The sequence below is a fragment of the Leopardus geoffroyi genome, chromosome E2 (genome assembly GCF_018350155.1).
Source record: "Leopardus geoffroyi isolate Oge1 chromosome E2, O.geoffroyi_Oge1_pat1.0, whole genome shotgun sequence".
Lineage (NCBI taxonomy): Eukaryota > Metazoa > Chordata > Mammalia > Carnivora > Felidae > Leopardus > Leopardus geoffroyi.
Window position 1 is genome coordinate 18,344,254 of NC_059335.1, and position 19,449 is coordinate 18,363,702.

Consider the following 19,449-nt stretch of genomic DNA (forward strand, 5'->3'; position numbering starts at 1 on the left):
GCTGGAAATTTCCCCCTAGGTATAACTTACTTGCATCTTACAAGTTTTAATGTTATATTTTTATCTTCATTCAGTTAAAAATACTTTATATTTTCAATTGTGGTTTCTCTTTTGATCCATTAGTTATTTAGACATTTCACTGTACAAATTTCGAATATCTAGTGATGTTCTTGTTATCTTTTTGTCATTTGAGTCTAACTTAATTCTACTGACCAAAAATGTGATTCTGTTCCTTTAACATTTATTGAGACTTGTTTTATGATCCAAAATATGGTCGATTTTGCCAAATATTTCATGTAATTAGAAAAAATATGTGATCTGAAGTTGAGTGCAGTGTTCTACATTACATATATGATTAAGTCAAGTTTATATCATATAGCTCAAATATTCTTTATTGTTACTAAATTTTTGTTTGCATATTGCCTTGTGGATTTGTCTATTTCAGCATTTAGTGCTATAAGATTTTGCTTCATATATTTTTAGTTTCACACAAATTTAGGATCATTATAACTTCCTATCAAACTGACCATCTTATACAATGGCTCTTGTAATCTCTATTAATACTTTTGGCCTTAATGTCTACTTTCTGTTATTAGTATAGCCACTATACCAGTTTTCTGTTATTTAGTGTTTGCATGATATTTTTCCATGTCTTTACTTTCAACTTTTCTATATCTTTTTACTTAAAATGAATCTCTTAAGAAGTAAATACCTAGGGGCACCTGGGTGACTCAGTTGGTTGAGCATCTGACTTTGGCTCGGGTATGATCTCACGGCTCATGAGTTCGAGCCCTGCATCAGGTGATGTGCTGACAGCTCAGAGACTGGAGCCTGCTTCGGATTCTGTGTCTCCCTCTCTCTCTACCCACCACCCGCCGACAGCTTGTGCTCTGCCTCTCTCTCTCTCTAAAAAAAAATAAACATTAAAAAAAAGTATATATTTAGATTTTTGTTTTGGTATTCAGTGTGAAAATCTTTGTCTTTTAATTGCAGTATTTAGTTCATTTACATTTAATGTAATTACTGATATAGTTGGGTTTAAGTTTACCATCTTCCTCTTTGCTTGTTACATGTTCTGTCCCTTCTTTGGCTCTTTTGTCTTGTTTTACTTTTGGATTTACCAAGTATTTTTAAAAATTTTCATTCCAATATAGTTAACATACAATGTTATATTAGTTTCGGGTGTACAATATCGTGATTCAACAGTTCTATACATCACCCAGTGCTTATCACAACAAATGCATTCCTTAATCTCCATCACCTATTTAACTCATCCCCCCACCTACCTCCCGTCTGGTAACCATCAGTTCTCTATAGTTAAGATTCTGTTTCTTGGTTTTCCTCTCTCTTTCTCTCCTTTTTTTTTTTTCCTTTACTCATTTGTTTTGTTTCTTAAATTTCACATATGAATGAAATAATTTGTCTTTCTCTGACTTATTTCATTTAGCATTATACTGTCTAGCTCCATCCAGGTTGTTGCAAATGGCAAACTTTCATTCTTCTTTATGGCTGAATAACATCCCATTGTATAGATATCATATCTTCCTTATGCATTCATCTATTGGTGGACACTTGGGCTGCTTCCATAATTTGACTATTTTAAACAATGCTGTTATAAACATATGGGTGCATATACCTTTTTGAATGAGGATTTTTGTATTTTGAGGGTGAATACCCAATAGTGCAATTACTGGATCATAGGGAAGTTCTATTTTTAACATTTTGAGGAACCTCCATACCATATTCCACAGTGGCTGCACCAGTTTGTATTCCTACCAACAGTGCAAGGGTGTTCATTTTCTCCATATCCTTGCCAACACTTGCTGTTTCTTGGGTTTTTTATTTTAGCCATTCTGATAGGTGTGAGGTGATATCTTATTGCAGTTTTGATTTGCATTTCCCTGATGATGAGTGATATTAGCATCTTTTCATGTGTCTGTTGGTTATCCGGATGACTTCTTTTGGAGAAATGTCCGTTCATGTCTTTTTGCCATTTTTAATTGGATTATTTGTTTTTGGGTGTTGAGTTGTATCAGTTATTTATATATTTTGGATACTAACCCTTTATTGGATATGTCATTTGCAAATATCTTCTATTCAGTAGGTTGCCTTTCAGTTTTGTTGACTGTTTCCTTTGTTGTGTAGAAGCTTTTTGTTTTGATGTAGTCTCAATAGTTTATTTTTGCTTTTATTTCCCTTGCTTTAGGAGACATATCTAGAAAAACGTTCTAAGGCCAATGTCAGAGGCACTATTGCCTATTCTCTCTTCTCAGATTTTTATGGTTTCAGTCTTACACAGGTCTTTAATCCATTTTGAGTTTATTTTTGTGTATGGTGTAAGAAAGTGGTCCAGTTTTATTCTTTTGCATGTCGCTGACCAGTTTTCCCAACACCATTTATCGAAGAGAGTGTCTTTTTCCTATTGGATATTCTTTCCTGTTTTTTTGATGATCAAGTGATCATATAATTGTGGGGGTTTTTCTGGGTTTTCTATCCTGTTCGCCACAATCAGGTGGGATTTATTCCTTGTATACAGAGGTGGCTCAATATTTGTAAATCAATCAACATGATACATTACATTAATTGGAGAAATAATAAAAACCATATGATCTTTTCAATAGATGCAGAAAAAGCATTTGACAAAGTACAACATCCAATCATGATAAAAGCCCTCAACAAAGGCCACATATGAAAAACCCACAGTGAACATTATATTCAGTGGGGAAAAATTGAGAGCTTTCCCCTTAAGGTCAAGAGAAAGATAAGGATGTCCATTCTTGCCACTTTTATTCAACGTAGTACTGGATTCACCAAGTATTTTTTTTTGCCCAGTATTTTTTAATTATTCCATTTCCCCGTCTATTAGCTTATTAGATATGCATTCTTTTATGATTTCGCTAGAGATTACAAAATTAATTCTCACTCATTAGAATATATTATAATATAAATTTGTACTTGTACCATTACCTCGACAATGTGGAGACCTTATAACTTTTTAGCTCCATTTATGCTTCCGTCTGTTGTGCGTAGTATTTTTTTATTTTAAATATATTTTAAACCCCATAAGACATTATTTTTAAATACTCTAAATATTAATTCAATTTTGCCCATATATTTACTCTTCTGGTAGCTTTTATTCCTGTGTTGCCTTGCTTTCATTTGGGACCAGTTTCCTGCTGCCTGAAGAATTCTCTTTGGTATTACTTTTAGTGTGCTCTGCTGTGGTAAATCCTGTCAGTTTTCATCTGAAAATATTATTTTTTGCCTCCGTCTTTAGAAGATATTTTAATTGTGGTCTATAGAAATCTATATATAGAATATTCTAGATTGGCAGTCGTTTACTTCTAGTGCTTTGAAGGTGGCATTGCATTGTCCTCTAGCTTCCATCATTTCTTTTTTTTTTTTTCCCCATCATTTCTTTTTAAAAGTCCGTGTAGGGTCTTAGGATTATCACTTTCAAAGTTTGTATCTTTTTCTTCTCTGGACATTTAAAAACATTTTTTTTTTAATTTTTTATATTTATTTTTGAGAGAGAGAGAGAGAGAGAGAGAGAGAGCATGAGCCAGGGAGGGGCAGAGAGAGAGACAGAGACACAGAATCTGAAGCAGGCTCCAGGCTCCAGGCTCCGGGCTGTCAGCACAGAGCCCAACGTGGGGCTCGAACTCATGAGCTGTGAGATCATGACCTGAGCTGAAATCAGACGCCCGGCCGACTGAGCCACCCAGGCGCCCTTTCTCTGGCCATCTTTATTATTTCTTCTTTGCTTCTCAGCAGTGTCTTCCTATAAAGTTCCTGGGTGTGGCTCCATTTATATTTACCCTGTATGGGATTTGAAGGCCATCTTGCATTTGTTGCTTGATGTTTTTTGTCAGTTTTGGAAAGTTTTCATTCAGTACCTTAAAATATTACTTATGTGCCTGTCACTCCTTTGCTTCTGAGTCTCCATTTACATGAATGTTAGAACTTTTCGCTATGTCTTATATGTGTCTTGCACTTTTTTTTTTTATACTTCAGTGTAGATATTTTTCTGTGGTCCCATCTTTCATTTCCCTGATCTTCTTTTCTGTTGTGTTTAATAGATTGCTATCCTTTCTAGAGAATCCTCAGTTTCACAAATTTCATTTTTTAGTTCTAATATTTCCATTTGATTCTTTTCTACCGGTTCAAAATCCTCTTCTTGTCCTCTCCTGAACATATTAATCATGGTTATCTTAAAATCTACAGTTGTTATTAGCAAGAGCGTTGATCTAAGCTTCTCGGTTGTAGTAGTAAGCGGAAACCCCACCCACATTATTAAAGAATAGCAGGGAATCTGGATTCTCATGTGAAATCTCTTGGCTTTTACATGTTGGCCACTGATTTAAATACCCAACCCCCTCCACCAGGGAGGCCAATTAAAACATTTATTCAGGCTGTATCCAGCCAGTCTGTTACTTCTCACCTAGACCGTGTGAAAATCGGAAGTGGGCTATCTCACAGTGGCCCCATATCCCCGCTTACGTGTTTAGAAAAGATCCCCTGGGCTGAGGAGACAGAGAGGGAGAGAGCTGGAGGGGAAACAACACAAGTATGACTGTTAATGTGTCTCAGAGGGATTTTAGAAGGTCCTGGGGAGCAGACAAAAACTCTGAATGGTTTTATAGATCTGAGAACAGAGGAGATGTGTGGCCCACTCCTGTGGTGAAGGTGGTGGTGGTGAGATGGTATGGAAGCAGCAGTTCCAGAGTCGACGCGTACAGCTTATGCCAAACACAGCCTGTAGGGGTCTCCACATGGGACAGGGACACGACTGAGAGAGCCCCCGGTCATAAGGAGCCAGGTAGAGGAAGGCAGGATGTCTTAGCAAAGACTTGGATGAAACTTTGACCTCACCCACTCACCACTCTCCTCCTTGTCCACTACTCCTTAGCCGCTCTGGCCTCTACACCCTTTAAATATGGCAGCCATGTCAGGGTCTAGCCATCTCTTGGGAATATTCTTCCTCCAGATACCCACATGGCCCTTTATGTCAATTTATTCAGGTGTTTGTGCCACTTCACCTCCTCGGTGAGTGTTCAGACAGGCCTGACCAACCTCCCTCAGCTCGCGCTCACGTCCATCTCTTCACTTTCTATGCCCATTTCCCTGCTTTACTCTTCACTTGATCTCAGCCAAAAGGCCGAGAAGCGATCCCCTGCTTTACTCCTCATCATCTGAGGGTTCCATAATTGTGAATTCACCTGCTCGCTAAAATTTATTTGTAGCCCTGGGTCAACCCCCACAGTGGTTCCAACGTCATTTGTGGACATGCAAAGAGGAGTGAAACAGTCGAATCACTTAATGCACATTCCCAGCTGAGGTTGAACAGGGAGACACTGCCTTCTGGTTTCAGCTATCATACTATTAACAAGTATCCTTTTCATGGTCTGCTTAGTGCCACTTTTTTTGTTGTTGCATTTTTGTACTTTTTGTTGATGATCTCACTATTTAAAATGGCTCCCAGGCAGTGCTGACATGTTAGCCAGTGTCCCTAAGCACAAGAAGGCTGTGACATGTCTTGTCAAGAAAACACGTGTGTTAGAGAAGCATTGTTCAGGCATGAGTTAATAGCGCTGTTGTGTACAAGTTCATTGTTAATTAATTAACGATATATATTAACTAAGAGGCCTTTAAACAAAAATATACGTATAGCAAAGTTATATGTTGAGCAGTTGCCAGAAAATGTTATGGCCAAAGGCTCGTAGGACCTTGCTTAAGTCTGTATGTCTCCTACAAACAATGTTCAGTATTGCTAATTCAGCAACTTTATAGAACATAACCGCCATGAGTAAGGAGAATCTACTGTATCTGGTGTTGTGTATTATATATTTGTTTATTATCTGTCTGTTCCACTAGAAGGTAAGTCCAAGAGGGAAGAGGCTTTGTCTAACCTGTTTGGGGCTGTGATTAGAATAAGGCACATGGTAGGCATCCAGGAAACTTGTGAAATGAGTGAGCAATGGCATATCAAGCCTGCACAATAATTGTTTTTAATTTCAGTACTGAGAAGGAGTTTAGGAAAGGGTTTGGAAAGGAGACCACTGGGAAAAACATTTGCTTGTTGAAGATGAGTTGAATCATGCAGATATCTGTGGCAAGAGTCTGGGACCAGCACATGCAAAGATCCTGGGGCAGGAGCCCTTTGCTTGCCTGATGTTTTCAGAAGGCGGCAGGGAGGCCAGCATGTCTGGGGAGGAGAGGCTGGGGGAGAGGGGTAGGAAATAAGAATGGTAACCAGACAGAATTTATTCACCTCTCCACCCCCTGCACTAAGAATTGCGTACAGAACATAGTAGGTGTTCAGGAAAAATGTGTTGAACGTTCACGTGTGACACGTTAATGCCAGAGCAGGGAATGGTAGAGAAAATCCTGAATAGACAAATTAAGTTTCCTCCTATCCCAGCAGAGTGGAGAGCTTGGAATAGATATTAGATAGAGTTGTTAAACTGTCACCAGTCAAATGGGGATTGTGACCTCACATAGCCATGAGGTGAGCTACAATTCAGCCTGCTGCCCAGGGCCGGCCTGGGTTTCATGGGTGACTTCACAATGGCCAGCGGGGTGCCCTGCCCACCGCCACAGTCCCAGTCCACCATGCTAACCACCCTGTGGCTGCTGCTCAGCTTTGCTGTCCCCTTGCCAGGGTTCTATGTCTCCTTCAGCTGTCCCAACGAGAAACAATGCCAAAGAGCCCTCCTCTCGGACAATGACGTCTTCTTGCCCTGCAACTCTTCTGGGTCACAGTGGTACTTCTTCCTGCAAGACGGGACCAGCTGGTCCCACACACTCTCCCGTGCTTCCAACATAGAAATCATACCTGACAGCGGCGTTCTCATTCGGAGTCCGTTGCCCTCCCAGACGGGTTTCTACCACTGCCAGGACAAGGACGGCCTCCAAGTGGTACAGTATGAGATTGACTTCCAGGATGTCAGCACCCTGCACGTAACACACAAGGGACTGGGTCAGAAGCCCCTGAGGAACGAGAGCCTGAGTCTGGGTGGCAAAGGGATCGTCTTCACCCGCTGGGAGCCCTGGCAGGACTGTAACCGCTGTGGGGGGCTGGGCGAGCGGAAACGCCTGGGGTACTGCTACATCGAGGAGCCCCTGCAGGAACCCATGCCCTGCTGGCTGTATCTGGGAGGTAGGAAGGTGTGGTCCAGCCGCATGCGGCCCGAGATGCAGGTGGACGCCTGCCACGTCCCGTGCACGGCACTGACGTCGGATTACGTCCCCTTTGACAACTTTGAGATCACTGAGGAGTCGGGATCCGTGTGGCTCACCTGCCCCCTGGGATCTGTCTACAGGTGATGGAGACAGGCACCAGCCCTGCCCTTGGATCCTAGCCAGGGTCCCCCAGGCTGGGAGCCTTCGTGATGAATTCCTGCAGAGGGGAGGGGGCCCACATGGTCAGCTTGCTCTCTGCTGGCCTCTTCAGATGTGCCTTTGGTAAATGGCCCCCTGGCGCCCACACACAATTGAGTCACACAGGTAGAACAGGACCGCTGGCCCTTCTGGAGGGCTTGGCCGATTCTGTGGCCGCTCCTGTGGTCGGCCATGCTGTGGATGTGGCGCTCATCAGACACCCCTGCGGAAGCCCCCAGCCTGGGGGTGGGGTGGGGGGTGGACAGCCCGGGGTGGTCAGGGCTGGGATGGGAGAAGCCCACGTGAGTAATGAGGCTATGCCGGGGGAAGCTCAGAACGCTGTGGGACCCTGAGACCTCTGCTCATTGGGGAGGATCAGAGAGCCCCGAGGAGAGGAGGCTGCCCCGGGAGGGTACCCATCAGGGTCTGCCTCGCAGAACGCACACTCATGTTCTTGTATTCCTGCCTGGAGCCCCTGGGAAATCTCCCCTTGGCCTGTCTTCCCTAAGCCTCCCGCACTGATGACCCTGGTGAGAAGAATGACAACCACTCACAGCCCTGCACTTTGGCCATGGGCTGCATCCCAGCCCCAGAGCCAGAGCCGTGGGCCCCAGGGGGGCCATTTACAGATGAAGAAGCTGCAGCTCTCAGAAGGCACAGTCCTTGCCTGGGGGCGGGGGTGGGGGTGGGGGGCGGGATCCACGGTGGCCCTAAATCCTGAAAGCTTGGCTGCAGAGTCCCCGTGCCCTCCAGCCCGCGTGCCAGGGATGGCCCCTCCCTTGCAAGGTGGGGGCCCCAGCAACCCCTTGGGGCCTCTGTAGCCACAGGCTCTGTCAGTGTGAACCTGCCACCTCCATCTGGTTTGCTTTCCCTTGTTCCAGCTGTGACCTCTGACCTCTTCTCCTTCTCACCCTCTCTCCATGGTGTCCCTTCCTCCTTTTCCCTTCCTCCTTTAAGTATAAAAGTAACAGCTACTCCCTATAACCCTCCCCCGCCACCCAGTTCAGAAGTGCAGGAAAGGGCACACGAGCCTCTCCTCTTACCTGGACTGGGCCACCCACTCCACGCCGCTTGCCAGACAAGGAGTCCCTGGCTGCCAGTCACTGGGAACCTGAGATAAGAATCAAGGGAGGTCCCCAGAGGCTTTTGGAGTTGCCGGGTCTCAAGGGAGCCGAGTAGAGTGGCATTTCCTGTGAGGTTTATATCTTGGACTCTGGATTCATCCAGACCTGGGCTCCAATCCCAGCTCTGCCGCTTTTCCAGCTGTGTGACTTTGGGCCTGTGGTGTCGCTCTGGGCCTCAGTCTCCCTGTCTGTAGAGTGCGGGTTGCATTCATTTCCTAAGGCTGTCACAACACAGTACCACACACTGGGTGGCTTACAACAGTGTAAATGTATTCTCTTGCAGTTCCGGAGGCCAGAAGTCCAAAGCCAAGGCGTCACCAGGGCCACGTGCCCTGTGAGATGCTGGGTGGAATCTGTCCTGCCTCTGCCTAGCTCCTGGGAGTGGCAGGCAATCCTTGGCCCTCCCTGGCTTGTAGCTGCATCCCCCCGCCCCCCATCTGTCCCTGTCATCACTCGGCATTTTCCCTGTGTGTTTGGGTCTGTGTCTCTTCTCCCTTTCTTTTTTTAAAATTTATTTAATGTTTATTTTTGAGACAGAGAGACAGAGCATGAATGGGGGAGAGAAAGAGAGAGAGGGGGACGCAGAATCCGAAGCAGGCTCCAGGCTGTCAGTCGGCAGAGAGCCCAGCGCGGGGCTCGAACTCATGAACTGCAAGATCATGACCTGAGCCAAAGTCGGACGCTTACCCCACTGAGCCACCCAGGCGCCCCTCTTCTCCCTTTCTCAAAAGGACACGGGTCGTATTGCATTTAGGGTCCAGGGATTTACGCCAGTCTGACCTCGTCTTCACTAATTACATCTGCAATACCCCAATTTCCAAAGAAGGTCACGTCCTGAGGTTTAGAACACGAATTTGGGGAGGACACGATCCAACTCAGTGCAGAGGTCTTGGTGGCCCCGGCCTCTCGGGCTCATTGTGATGTCTAAGGGGCAAATGCCTGTCCAGATGCAAAGCCCCACCCTCTAGTGGGTGTTCGTTTTCGCTTGCATGATGACTGGCCCTGTCAATGCCGTCTGTTGGGTCTCCTTTCTGTTCCTCTGTCACGACGGGCTGAGAAGTTGCCAGCACTGAAAGGAGATGAGGGAGCCAGCCCTGTGTGCTGAGGCACAGCCCTCGAGGCAGAGGGAACAGCCAGGGCAATGGCCCTGAGGCAGGAAGGTGCATGCTGGAGGACCACCTAGGAGGCCAATGTGGCTGGGGCAGCCTAAGTGAGAGACAGAGTGGGGAAAACGAGGCCCGGCCAGGAAAGCGGGGGGGAGGGGGAGTGGGGGGGTGTGTTCTTGCTGATTCCTCCAAGTAACCCTCAGAGGCAGGTATAGTCACACCCCCCGGTTTTCAGATGAGCAATGGGAGGCTTGAAGAGCTAGAGGCATTTTCCTGTCACAGATTGAGTGGGGGTGGGCTCTGAGCTCCCCGACACCTGTCCCCACCTTCCCCCTGCTCTGTAGCACTCTTGGAGGGCACTCCCTGTGCGCTGTTCCCCAGGGAGGAGGGCGCCGCTGTCCCCATCTCCTCTCAGACACCAGTCCCCCACGTACCCCCCGGGGCCACGGCAGCTGACCTTGTCCTCCTTTGCAGGCCCATCCTCTGGGAAGCCGACAACATCCCCCTGACCTGGCAGAGCCAGCTCTCCAGCCAGGACTTGGACACCATCCTGGAACCTTCCAACGGCGGCAAGCAACTGCGGGTCTTCCAGCCGGCCATTTACAAGTGCTTCGTGCAGCAGGAGCTCGTGGCCCGGTTCAACCCCGTGCCCTTTCCAGGCACGGCAGAGACTCTCAGGGAAGAGGAAGGCGGGCCACACCGGGGGAAAGGGAAGACCCAGGAGGGGAAGGCCAGCTCCATCCTCAAGGGGCTCAAGTTGCTGCTGCTGCTGGGCACGGTCCTGGGCCTGCTGGGGGTGCTGCTCAAGATCTTCCACCCTTCCCAGGGCAAAAGCAGTGACCAGGTGCTGCTGGTGAAATGAAGCAAGCCCTCTGTGCCCAGGACACTTGGCCTCCTGTGTCTCCATCACTTTAACTGTCCTTCCCGAGGCACTTCCGGGGGGGTGGGGGGCGGCAGAGGCGGTGCCCGCAGGTGCAGAACAGGCCCGTGGCCGCAGCGAAGGCTGATGAGCTCTTCCCTGTTCCAGGTCCTGCTCTGTTAACCCCTTAGCAATCCCCGTCCCACAGATGAGGAAACTGAGGCAACTACTGTCCAGTAATTGGAAGGTGGGGGGTGGGGGCGCTCCAGTTTGAGCTCAGGTTGCCTGGCTCAAGTCTTGTGTTCTTCACGGGGAGGACGGGAGAGATGGAACTCCCCATTTTCAGGGCGAGTCTCTGGGAGTTGGTAAACTGTAGCCACCTTAGGCAGCTTACTGCATTCTCCCGAGGACAAGGGCTGAGACAGGATGGGAGGGGGTAGCGGGGGGGGGGGGGTCACACCCCGACCTGCAGATCCGCACTGGGCTCTGCCTTTCCTTGGTCGTCCTTGCCCCGCACTCCCTCAGATGTGCTGAGGGCTTTCAGGCTTAGCCATATCTGTCCGAGGCAGAGGGTGTTCCCAGTGTCGTAGCCCCGGGCCGCCGGACCTGTGTCACCCCTCCTGGCTCTTGCAGTGGAGAGAGAGCCCCAAGAAGGAGAGACAGACCCGTTCTACCAGGACAAGGCGCCAGGCCTGGCCCAGCTGACCCACGGGAGTCACCAAGCCTAGTTGTTCCCAGAAATTATATACACTGTTCCGCAGAGTGCTAGAGTGAGAAATAAAATATTAATGCCTTGTAAAACTCGTTGCCCTGATATCCCACTGGACAGATCTGAAACTTCCAGAACAGAGCTTCTGCCCCGGAGCAGAGGGCAGAGCTCACTCCTTGCTTACCAGACACTGTTGCCAAAACACTTAAGGCTTCACACGGTGCCCACAGACGCAAAGGTTCCTGCAGAATCGGGAGGACATTCGTGGAGAACTAAACAGGGTCCGTTGGGAAACAGAGGCAGAGAATAATGATGACAGTAATGGCAAATATTTGTGAACTTCCTGGCATGATCAGAACTCACACCCTTCATGAACTTTATGTCCTCACAGCCAGCCACCCATGAGGCTGGGGTTCCTCCGAACCTTGTTTTGAAATAGTTTTTTTTTGTTTGTTTGTTTTTGTTTTTTTAATTTTTTTTTCAACGTTTATTTATTTTTGGGACAGAGAGAGACAGAGCATGAACGGGGGAGGGGCAGAGAGAGAGGGAGACACAGAATCGGAAACAGGCTCCAGGCTCTGAGACATCAGCCCAGAGCCTGACGTGGGGCTCGAACTCACGGACCGTGAGATCGTGACCTGGCTGAAGTCGGACGCTTAACCGACTGCGCCACCCAGGCGCCCCTGAAATAGTTTTTTAACGTTTATTTATTTTTGAGAGACAGAGACCGAGTTTGAGCGGGGGAGGGGCAGAGAGAGAGGGAGACCCAGAATCCGAGGCAGGCTCCAGGCCCCGAGCTGTCGGCACAGAGCCCCACGCGGGGCTCGAACCCACGAACCGTGAGAGCGTGACCTGAGCCGAAGTCGGACGCTTAACCGACGGAGCCACCCAGGCGCCTCCAAACCTCGTTTTGTAGTTGAAGACATCAAGGCACAGAGGGCTCAAGCACCCTGCCTGAGGTCACACAGCAAACTTGAGATGGGGCCAGCAACGGGAGAGTGAAGGAAGACCTTGGGGCCCTCCGACCAGCTCCCCAGAACCCCCGGTTTCCTGCACCCGCGGTGGCACATGGCGCGGTAGCCGGGGGTGGAACAGCCAGACCCAAGCACAGGCTGCCCCCAGGCCTGAGGACCACAGTCCGCAGCCAAGGCAGTCCGTGTCCCCTGGCAGCAGGCAGACACTAAGGTGACCCCAGTGATTTTCACCTCCTGGTGTCCATGCTTTGTGGGGCTCCCCTTCCTGTCCAGTGTGGATGGCACCGGTGACTTGCTTCTAACCACATTCATATTCTTACTGTTAAGGGGTCAGAAAGTCACCCCTGGAGGAGGTTATGTTGTATGAGACCCTGTCTTAGCCTCCCGGATGCAGAGAGAGGCTCGCTGGCCAGGTGAGGTCAGCAGCCATGGCGCGGAAGCCCGCTTGGTGCGAACCGTGAGCGGCCTCTAGGAGCCACAAGTAGTCTTTAGGACCTGAGGTGACAGCCCGGGCCTCAGTCACATGGTCCCCAGGAAATAAACTCTGCCAACAATTTGAGTAAGGCCGGAGGCAGGTTCTTCCGTTGAGCATCCGGATGAGAACACAGCCTGACCGACACTTGGACTGAGCAGAGGACCCCAGGCAGCCACGTCCGGACTCCCGACCCCTGGACACTGGGCTGTCATGCACGTGTGTGGTTTTAAGCCACTTAGTGTACTGCCATTTGTTACGCAGCGGTAGGCAACAAACACCCCGCCCCCCCCATAACCCCCGGTCCCCCTGAGGTCCCCTGCAGCTTCAGCGGTGACGCAGACAGTTGCCTCCCCTCAGGAGCCGGGCCGGCAGCTGGGCAGCTGGTGCCCCCGGGAGCAATCCTTACCCAAGAGGGATGGCGGTGGGAGCCACAAGTCTGGGGCGCATCCAACACCTTCCCTCAGGCTCTTCAGTGACACTGACCTTCAGGTGGGCACAGCGGCAACCGGCCCATCCATGCCCGTTCATCAGGTGAGCCCCTCTCGGGCCTTGCTCTCCCTCACTTCCGCGTCCCCAGATTAGATTCAGCAAGTATTTTCTCAGCCACATGGTCCCCTCTTGTCTCCTGGGACATGGATGTTAGACCTGCTGCTGTCCCACAGGTCCCTGAGGCTGTTGATTCCCCGCCTCCCCCCCCCCCACCCCCATCTTCTCTTCAGGTCAGAGAACGTCTGTTGATCAAGTTTGCTGTCACCTACCTGGGTCCTCTCTGCTGGGTTCTTCCGTCCGTCCAGTGAGCCTTTTCCTTTGGCTAAAGTATTTTTTGGTTCTCAAATTTCCATCTAGTTGTTCAGACCCCCTAGCTCCTTGCTGATACTTTCTTTTTAATTTTATTTTTTATTTATTTATTTTTTTCAACGTTTATTTATTTTTGGGACAGAGAGAGACAGAGCATGAACGGGGGAGGGGCAGAGAGAGAGGGAGACACAGAATCGGAAACAGGCTCCAGGCTCTGAGCCATCAGCCCAGAGCCCGATACGGGGCTCGAACTCACGGACCGCGAGATCGTGACCTGGCTGAAGTCGGACGCTTAACCAACTGCGCCACCCAGGCGCCCCAGATACTTTCTTTTTAACAAGAATTTCTTTTTTAATGTTTGCTTTTGAGAGAGAGACAGAGCATGAGCAGGGGAGGGGCAGAGAGAGAGAGGGAGACAGAGAATTGAAGCAGGCTCCAGACTCCAAGCTGTCAGTACAGAGCCCGACGTGGGGCTCGAACCCACGAACCATGAGATCATGGCAGAAGTAATCCAAGTCACTTCTAAGCTAGAGCACTTAATTCCAGAGCAAAATACTCTGGAGTCCTCTTTCCTCTGTGCAGAACCCATAGCCCTTGAGATGGAGGGTGTTCTGCCAGCCTGGGTCGAGGTATGAGCAGAGTTCCAGCTGACCCACAATACACATGGCACATAAGTTAGAAATAAACTTTTGTTATTATAAGCCGTAAGGCTTGGGGGATGTTTGTTACCACAGCATAAGCAGCCTATCCTGACTGACACACTCTCCTTCCAAAACACTTGTCACTTCTGCGATTTTTCACTTGCTTTTGTCGCCGTTGGGCTAATATTTTTCTTTACCCACTGAACTGAGAGCTCCATGAGGTCAGGGATATTTTTTGTTGTTGTTTCCCCACTGTATCTCCTACTCCTGAAACAGCTGGAACACAGCAAGAGTGTCAATTGACTGAAGGAAGAAATCAATGAGCCATAATCCTAGGAGGTCAGTATAATTATCGCTATTTTACAGGGATGAAATGGAGGCTCAGAATGGTTGCATTGGTTGCTCAATGACACATGGCAGGAAAATGGCACCGATTGGATCAGAACCTAGGTCTCCGTTCAAAACTTGTTCTGAGTACTGTGTGGCTACCTTTCCTGGACAGGAAGGCCTTGGGGTGCTAGGTGTTAAACTACCTTCTCAAAGGTTTTCAGCCCTACCTCCAATATCTCTGCATTGGTGACATTAAAGGACAAAAGGCTTGGGGCGCCTGGGTGGCTCCGTCGGTTAAGCAGCCGACTTCGGCTCAGGTCATGATCTCGCGGTCGGTGAGTTCGAGCCCCGCATCGGGCTCTGGGCTGACCGCTCAGAGCCTGGAGCCTGTTTCGGATTCTGTGTCTCCCTCTCTCTCTGCCCCTCCCCCATTCATGCTCTGTCTCTGTCTCAAAAATAAATAAATGTTAAAAAAAATTTAAAAAAAAAAAGGACAAAAGGCTTGGGAATCTATGGACCACTGGTCATCTCTGGAATGAGCCACAGCTGGCCAGACAAGGCGGGGAGATGCAAAGTGAGGGGGTGTTTGTCAGCGGTCTGCCCTTCGTTTTACCTCTTTTTAAAACAACTTCCCTTAGTTGAGTGCTTAGTCTCTGCCAGGCACTGTGCCAAAAGCTTTAGGATCATGAACGCACAGCATCCTCACGACCATCCCAAGTGATTTTTTTTCCCCCACAGGAGAAAACTGAGGGCTAGAAGGGTAAATCTACTTGCCTACGGATACACACTTAGTGTATCAATTACGGCTGCAAAATAAAAACATCCTCCCAAATCAGGGATTTAAAATAGTAAGAGTCTATGATTGCTTACAAGTCTAGCGACCAGCTGGGTAGTTCGGGTCTCAGCGGGGATTATTCGTGCTTCTCTGATCAACAGCGGCCTGGGGTTGGCCCTCCAGTCTTGGCCGAGGTGCCTTACGTGTGCAGGAGTCGGCCGTCCAGGCTGGACCAGGTGCCGACAGTGGGCTGGGGCAGCTGGGCTCTCCACGTGGTCTCATCCTCCAGCAGGCAGAGAGCCAGGCTTGTCCACAAGGCGGTGGGAAGGGTCCGAGAAAGTGAACAGAAGCTGCAGGGCCTTTTGAGGCCCAAGCTCAGAGATAGCATTTGACCAGGGACTTGGGCAGAGTGGCCTTGGCTTGCCATCCATGTGCCTTGAAGGTTAGGCTTGGGGAAGACCCCTGGGCGAGGCTGGATTAAATAAGATCTGTTATCTACTGCTGCAGGAGAAACCATCCAAAATGCAGCGGTTTGATACAACGATGATTTCTTTACCTCTCCATTCTGTAGGTCGGTAGCAGGCTGGGCTCAGCTGGGTAGTTCTTCCGGTCTACCGGAAGCGAGATGGCTCTGCTTCAGGGGGCTGGGTGGCAGTTGGCTGGGGAGCCTTCGGTCTCCTACCCGCAGCAGGCTAGCCTGGACACGTTCACGAGGTCATGGCAAGGCTGCAAGAGAGCGAGCGGAAGCTGCACAGGCTAAGCTCAGAAGTAGCACAGCATCCCTTTCTCTGTGTTCTATTGGCCACGGCAAGTTACAAGGTCAGCCCAGATGGTAAGCGTGAGAAAACAGACTCCATCTTTTGACGGGAAGAGGAGCAAAGTCACACTGGCAGAATGCATACAGGGAGGAGTGATGGGCTGCATCCTTTCTGTAATCGCTTTATGTAGGCAGCAAGGAACACGGCTGGGCTTCTAACCCAGGAGGAGGAAACTAACTCTTCCCAGCTGTATCACTCGTGTTCCTTTCCTTAGCTTCCCCACCACCCCATGTGTTTCCCCTCTGTGTTGTTTGAGCCTCCAATAGCCTTCTGTATCAGTCAGAACACCTTTGGCTGCAAGTACCAGAGATCCAGGCAAAGTGGTTCAAGCTCAGAAGGAGTGTATTGGCTCTTGGAGTGGAGAAGTCCAAGAGCAGTTCGGCTTCAGGCACAGTTAGATCCAGGTGCTCAGACAATGTCCTCCCACGTTGTCTTCACTCCACTTTTTTCTGCCTTGCCTTAATCCTCAGGCAGATGCTTCCCAAGAGATGAGGGCAGCTCCGGGATTACACCGCAGTGGAAGGAGAGCATACCTCTCACGACGACAGAAACAACGGCAGAGTGCCCACTGTGTGCCAGGCACTGTTCTAAGCACTTGGCAGGTGGTAACTTATTTAGTCCTCACACCCCATGAGGTTATCATCATCATCTCCAGTTTACAGATGAGGGAACTGAGGCACAGAGATTAAGATCCAGCAACCCTATGGGGTAGCACTGCTATTATGTGCATTTTGCAGATGGGGAAGGTGAGGCACTGATAGGGTGAATAAGCCTGAGGTCACGTGTGGGGCAGCGAGGAACTGAATCCAGACAGTGGAGTCCCGAAGCTGTATCTGCTGTCCCCAGCGTCCCTCTTCTGAGCCAGGGCTGAGGTCAGCCTCCGAGAACTTTAGGAAGGGAGGTGGAGGGGGGGCCCCAGGACAGCCCCGTCTTTCCCCTCACCGTGTCTGTGTCTCCCTGCTCTCCCCTCCACCCACGGCCTGGCACAGCCTTCCCGGAACCCGCTTGTGAACAGACTGACCTAATGCAGGCCGGGCCAGAGGGCTGAGTCCTGGCAAACGGGCAGTGGCCGGGCCTGAGTCACCGGGCAGGGCTTGCCAGGGCCGGGAGTGGTGGCGTGAGCCTGTGCCAAGGAGGGCATGGGCTGAGAGGGATGACACCTGGTGCCACCGGGCAGCTGCAGTTCCTTCTGAGCCCGTGACCTTGACACCCGTTAGATCTCTGCAAAACAGTCACGCCAAGTCATTTTTTAATGCATTTATGAGAAACCGAACGTGGCTATTTATATGCTTTTGATTTGTCAGCCGACTGAGAACTGGGTGAATGTAATGACATCTCATGAGCAGCATCCGGGCGTCACCGCCCGCCCCTTAACAAAGACAGCAAGCATGCTTGGCTACATGGGCTCCTCGGGTTCCCAACCTGCTGGCACGGGGAAACTGAGGCGCAGAGAGAGAAGGTCACTTGCTCGTCGCCTCAGCTGGGACATGGCAGAGCTGGAAATGGACCCAGGAAGACTCTTAACCCGCTCAGAAAACCTGCTCGGCTGTGTGGTCGGGACCCATCTACCCCACTGAGGACAAAGCTTAGCTGTTCGTGGGAACCTTCGGGAACATTCCACCCGCTTTACGTTTCTTCTTCTGTCCCTCATCCCACCCCTCCCTCCTCACTGCCTTCTTTCCCCTTCAATGTGAAGATGTGCTCTTCTCTCGTGTCTCTTTCCTGCCTTCTTCCCCTCCTTCCTTCTTCCTTCGCTGACCTTCTATCAAGGCAAGAATCACAGCGCTAACGCTAACTGGCCTTAGAGAGGGCCAGCGGGGCCCTGAGTTCCCCACACGAGGAGCTCGCCGGCCTCAGTGGACTCTCTGCAAAGTGCTCCTACTATTGCCATTTTACCGATGCAGGCGCGTGCCCGGTGGCTCCTCCACGGTGGCTCGCTCTGCACTTGTGCGCCGATGTGGCTCCTGCGGCTGAGATTCAAGCCGAGGGCACTGGAAGTGAGCCACGTAACTGTCCACGTTCGGGCAAGCCGATGTTTGACCAACGTTACGCTGCAGTGACCCTTCGTGGCCGCAGGTTCCCCCGGGGGATCCCCGGTGCCACGGCCTTTCATGGGATCCCGCCCTGTGCCTCCGGGTCCCCTCCCCGTCCCTGTCGCCGGGAGGATCGAGTGACTCAATGCATGTGTAGTGCTTACGTAACAGCGCTCCAGCAGGTCTTAAGGGGTGACCTGCTTCAAGTCCACGAGCCCCTGGCTGGCGGACCTAAGTCCCTTGTTCCGTAGAAGAACTAAGAACTTTCCTCGAGATTTGCAGACCGCTGGCCTTGGGAAGTGAAGGCCCACACCTCCCCAGAAGAGAAGGCATGACCACATTTGAAAACAGCCGTCCCTGATGCCGAGTCTGTTCAGGGCCGCGTGGACCTCCGACGAATGGCCTGGCCGCCAGCTTCTCCCGCACGCAAGCCCCTGCCCTCTTCCTGTGCCTTCCGCGTTAAAACCCTCCGGCTCCCCCTGGACAGGGCAGGTGGTTTTGAGACATCGTCCACCATCTTCCCGGGTTGCCCGCTTCCTGAATAAAGCAACCTTGCCTTCCCACCCTCACTTGTGTCTCGAGTGCTGGCTTTAGAGCGGCGAGCAGCCGAACCCGAGTTTGGAATCAGTTCTCGGCCCTGTAACACATAGAGCAGCGCCTGGCTAGAAAAGTGCTTCCGAATGTTGGTGGCGGCAGCTGGTGCTGCTGTCTTCGATGGTGGTTTTTGCAGAACTGGCCTGATGCTGGGAGAGGCCCCTGTGGCTGTGCCCCTGTGGGCCGCTCCTCGTCTGGTGCGTCCAGCCGGGGTCTTCCCTGCAGGCAGGCTGTCCGGCTCCACCGGCCTCGCTCATCGGCGCTGATTTTGATGACCCCGATCCCGGATACCAACAGTGGGTGTGGATGCTCCCGGGAATGAGCCGGGCAGACACTGGGGAGCTCACGCGCAGAACCTGCCCGACTCCCAGATTCACGCCTTCGGGCCTCATTTCCTTTTTTTTTTTAAATTGTAAAATATTTATTTATTTACTTAATGTTTATATTTGAGAGAGACAGAGAGAGAGACAGAGCGCAAGCAGGGGAGGGGCAGAGAGAGAGGGAGACACAGAATCCGAAGCAGGCTCCAGGCTCCGAGCTGTCAGCACAGAGCCCGACGCGGGGCTCGAACTCACGAGCCGTGAGATCATGACCTGAGACCAAGTTGGAATGTGCAACCGACTGAGCCACCCAGTCGCCCCCAGCCCTCATTTCCTGACATAGCAGCTGTGGCCTCCGTGCCTGCCACCCCCTCCCTCACCCACCCTCCTCCACTTCCTCCCTCCAGACACAAGCAGTAGTCACGGCGGCCTGTCACCCTTCCGTCACCATCTCCCCATCTCTTAAGATGTTTATGCCTCTGGGTTTCGATTCGTCAGTGTCACCCGCAAAGC

The 19,449-nt window shown here is 50.4% G+C and overlaps 1 protein-coding gene across 1 annotated transcript; it reads left to right on the forward strand.

Moving 5' to 3' along the window:
- Nucleotides 1-6,072: 6,072 nt before the first annotated feature.
- On the forward strand, nt 6,073-10,494 carry LOC123578261 (protein FAM187B-like). The gene is made up of 2 exons (XM_045441196.1): nt 6,073-7,322; nt 10,085-10,494. Exons 1-2 carry the CDS (start codon nt 6,553-6,555, stop codon nt 10,470-10,472), a joined length of 1,158 nt encoding a protein of 385 aa, XP_045297152.1. The 5' UTR covers nt 6,073-6,552; the 3' UTR covers nt 10,473-10,494.
- The last annotated feature ends 8,955 nt before the right edge of the window (nt 10,495-19,449 follow it).

What these genes read in the sequence shown, in the direction of transcription:
- LOC123578261 (XM_045441196.1), top strand. Translation starts at nt 6,553, where the DNA reads ATGGGTGACTTCACAATGGCCAGCGGGGTGCCCTGCCCACCGCCACAG. An exon ending in CCCCTGGGATCTGTCTACAG is followed by an intron (nt 7,323 to 10,084) that starts GTGATGGAGACA and finishes CCTCCTTTGCAG; the next exon opens with GCCCATCCTCTGGGAAGCCG.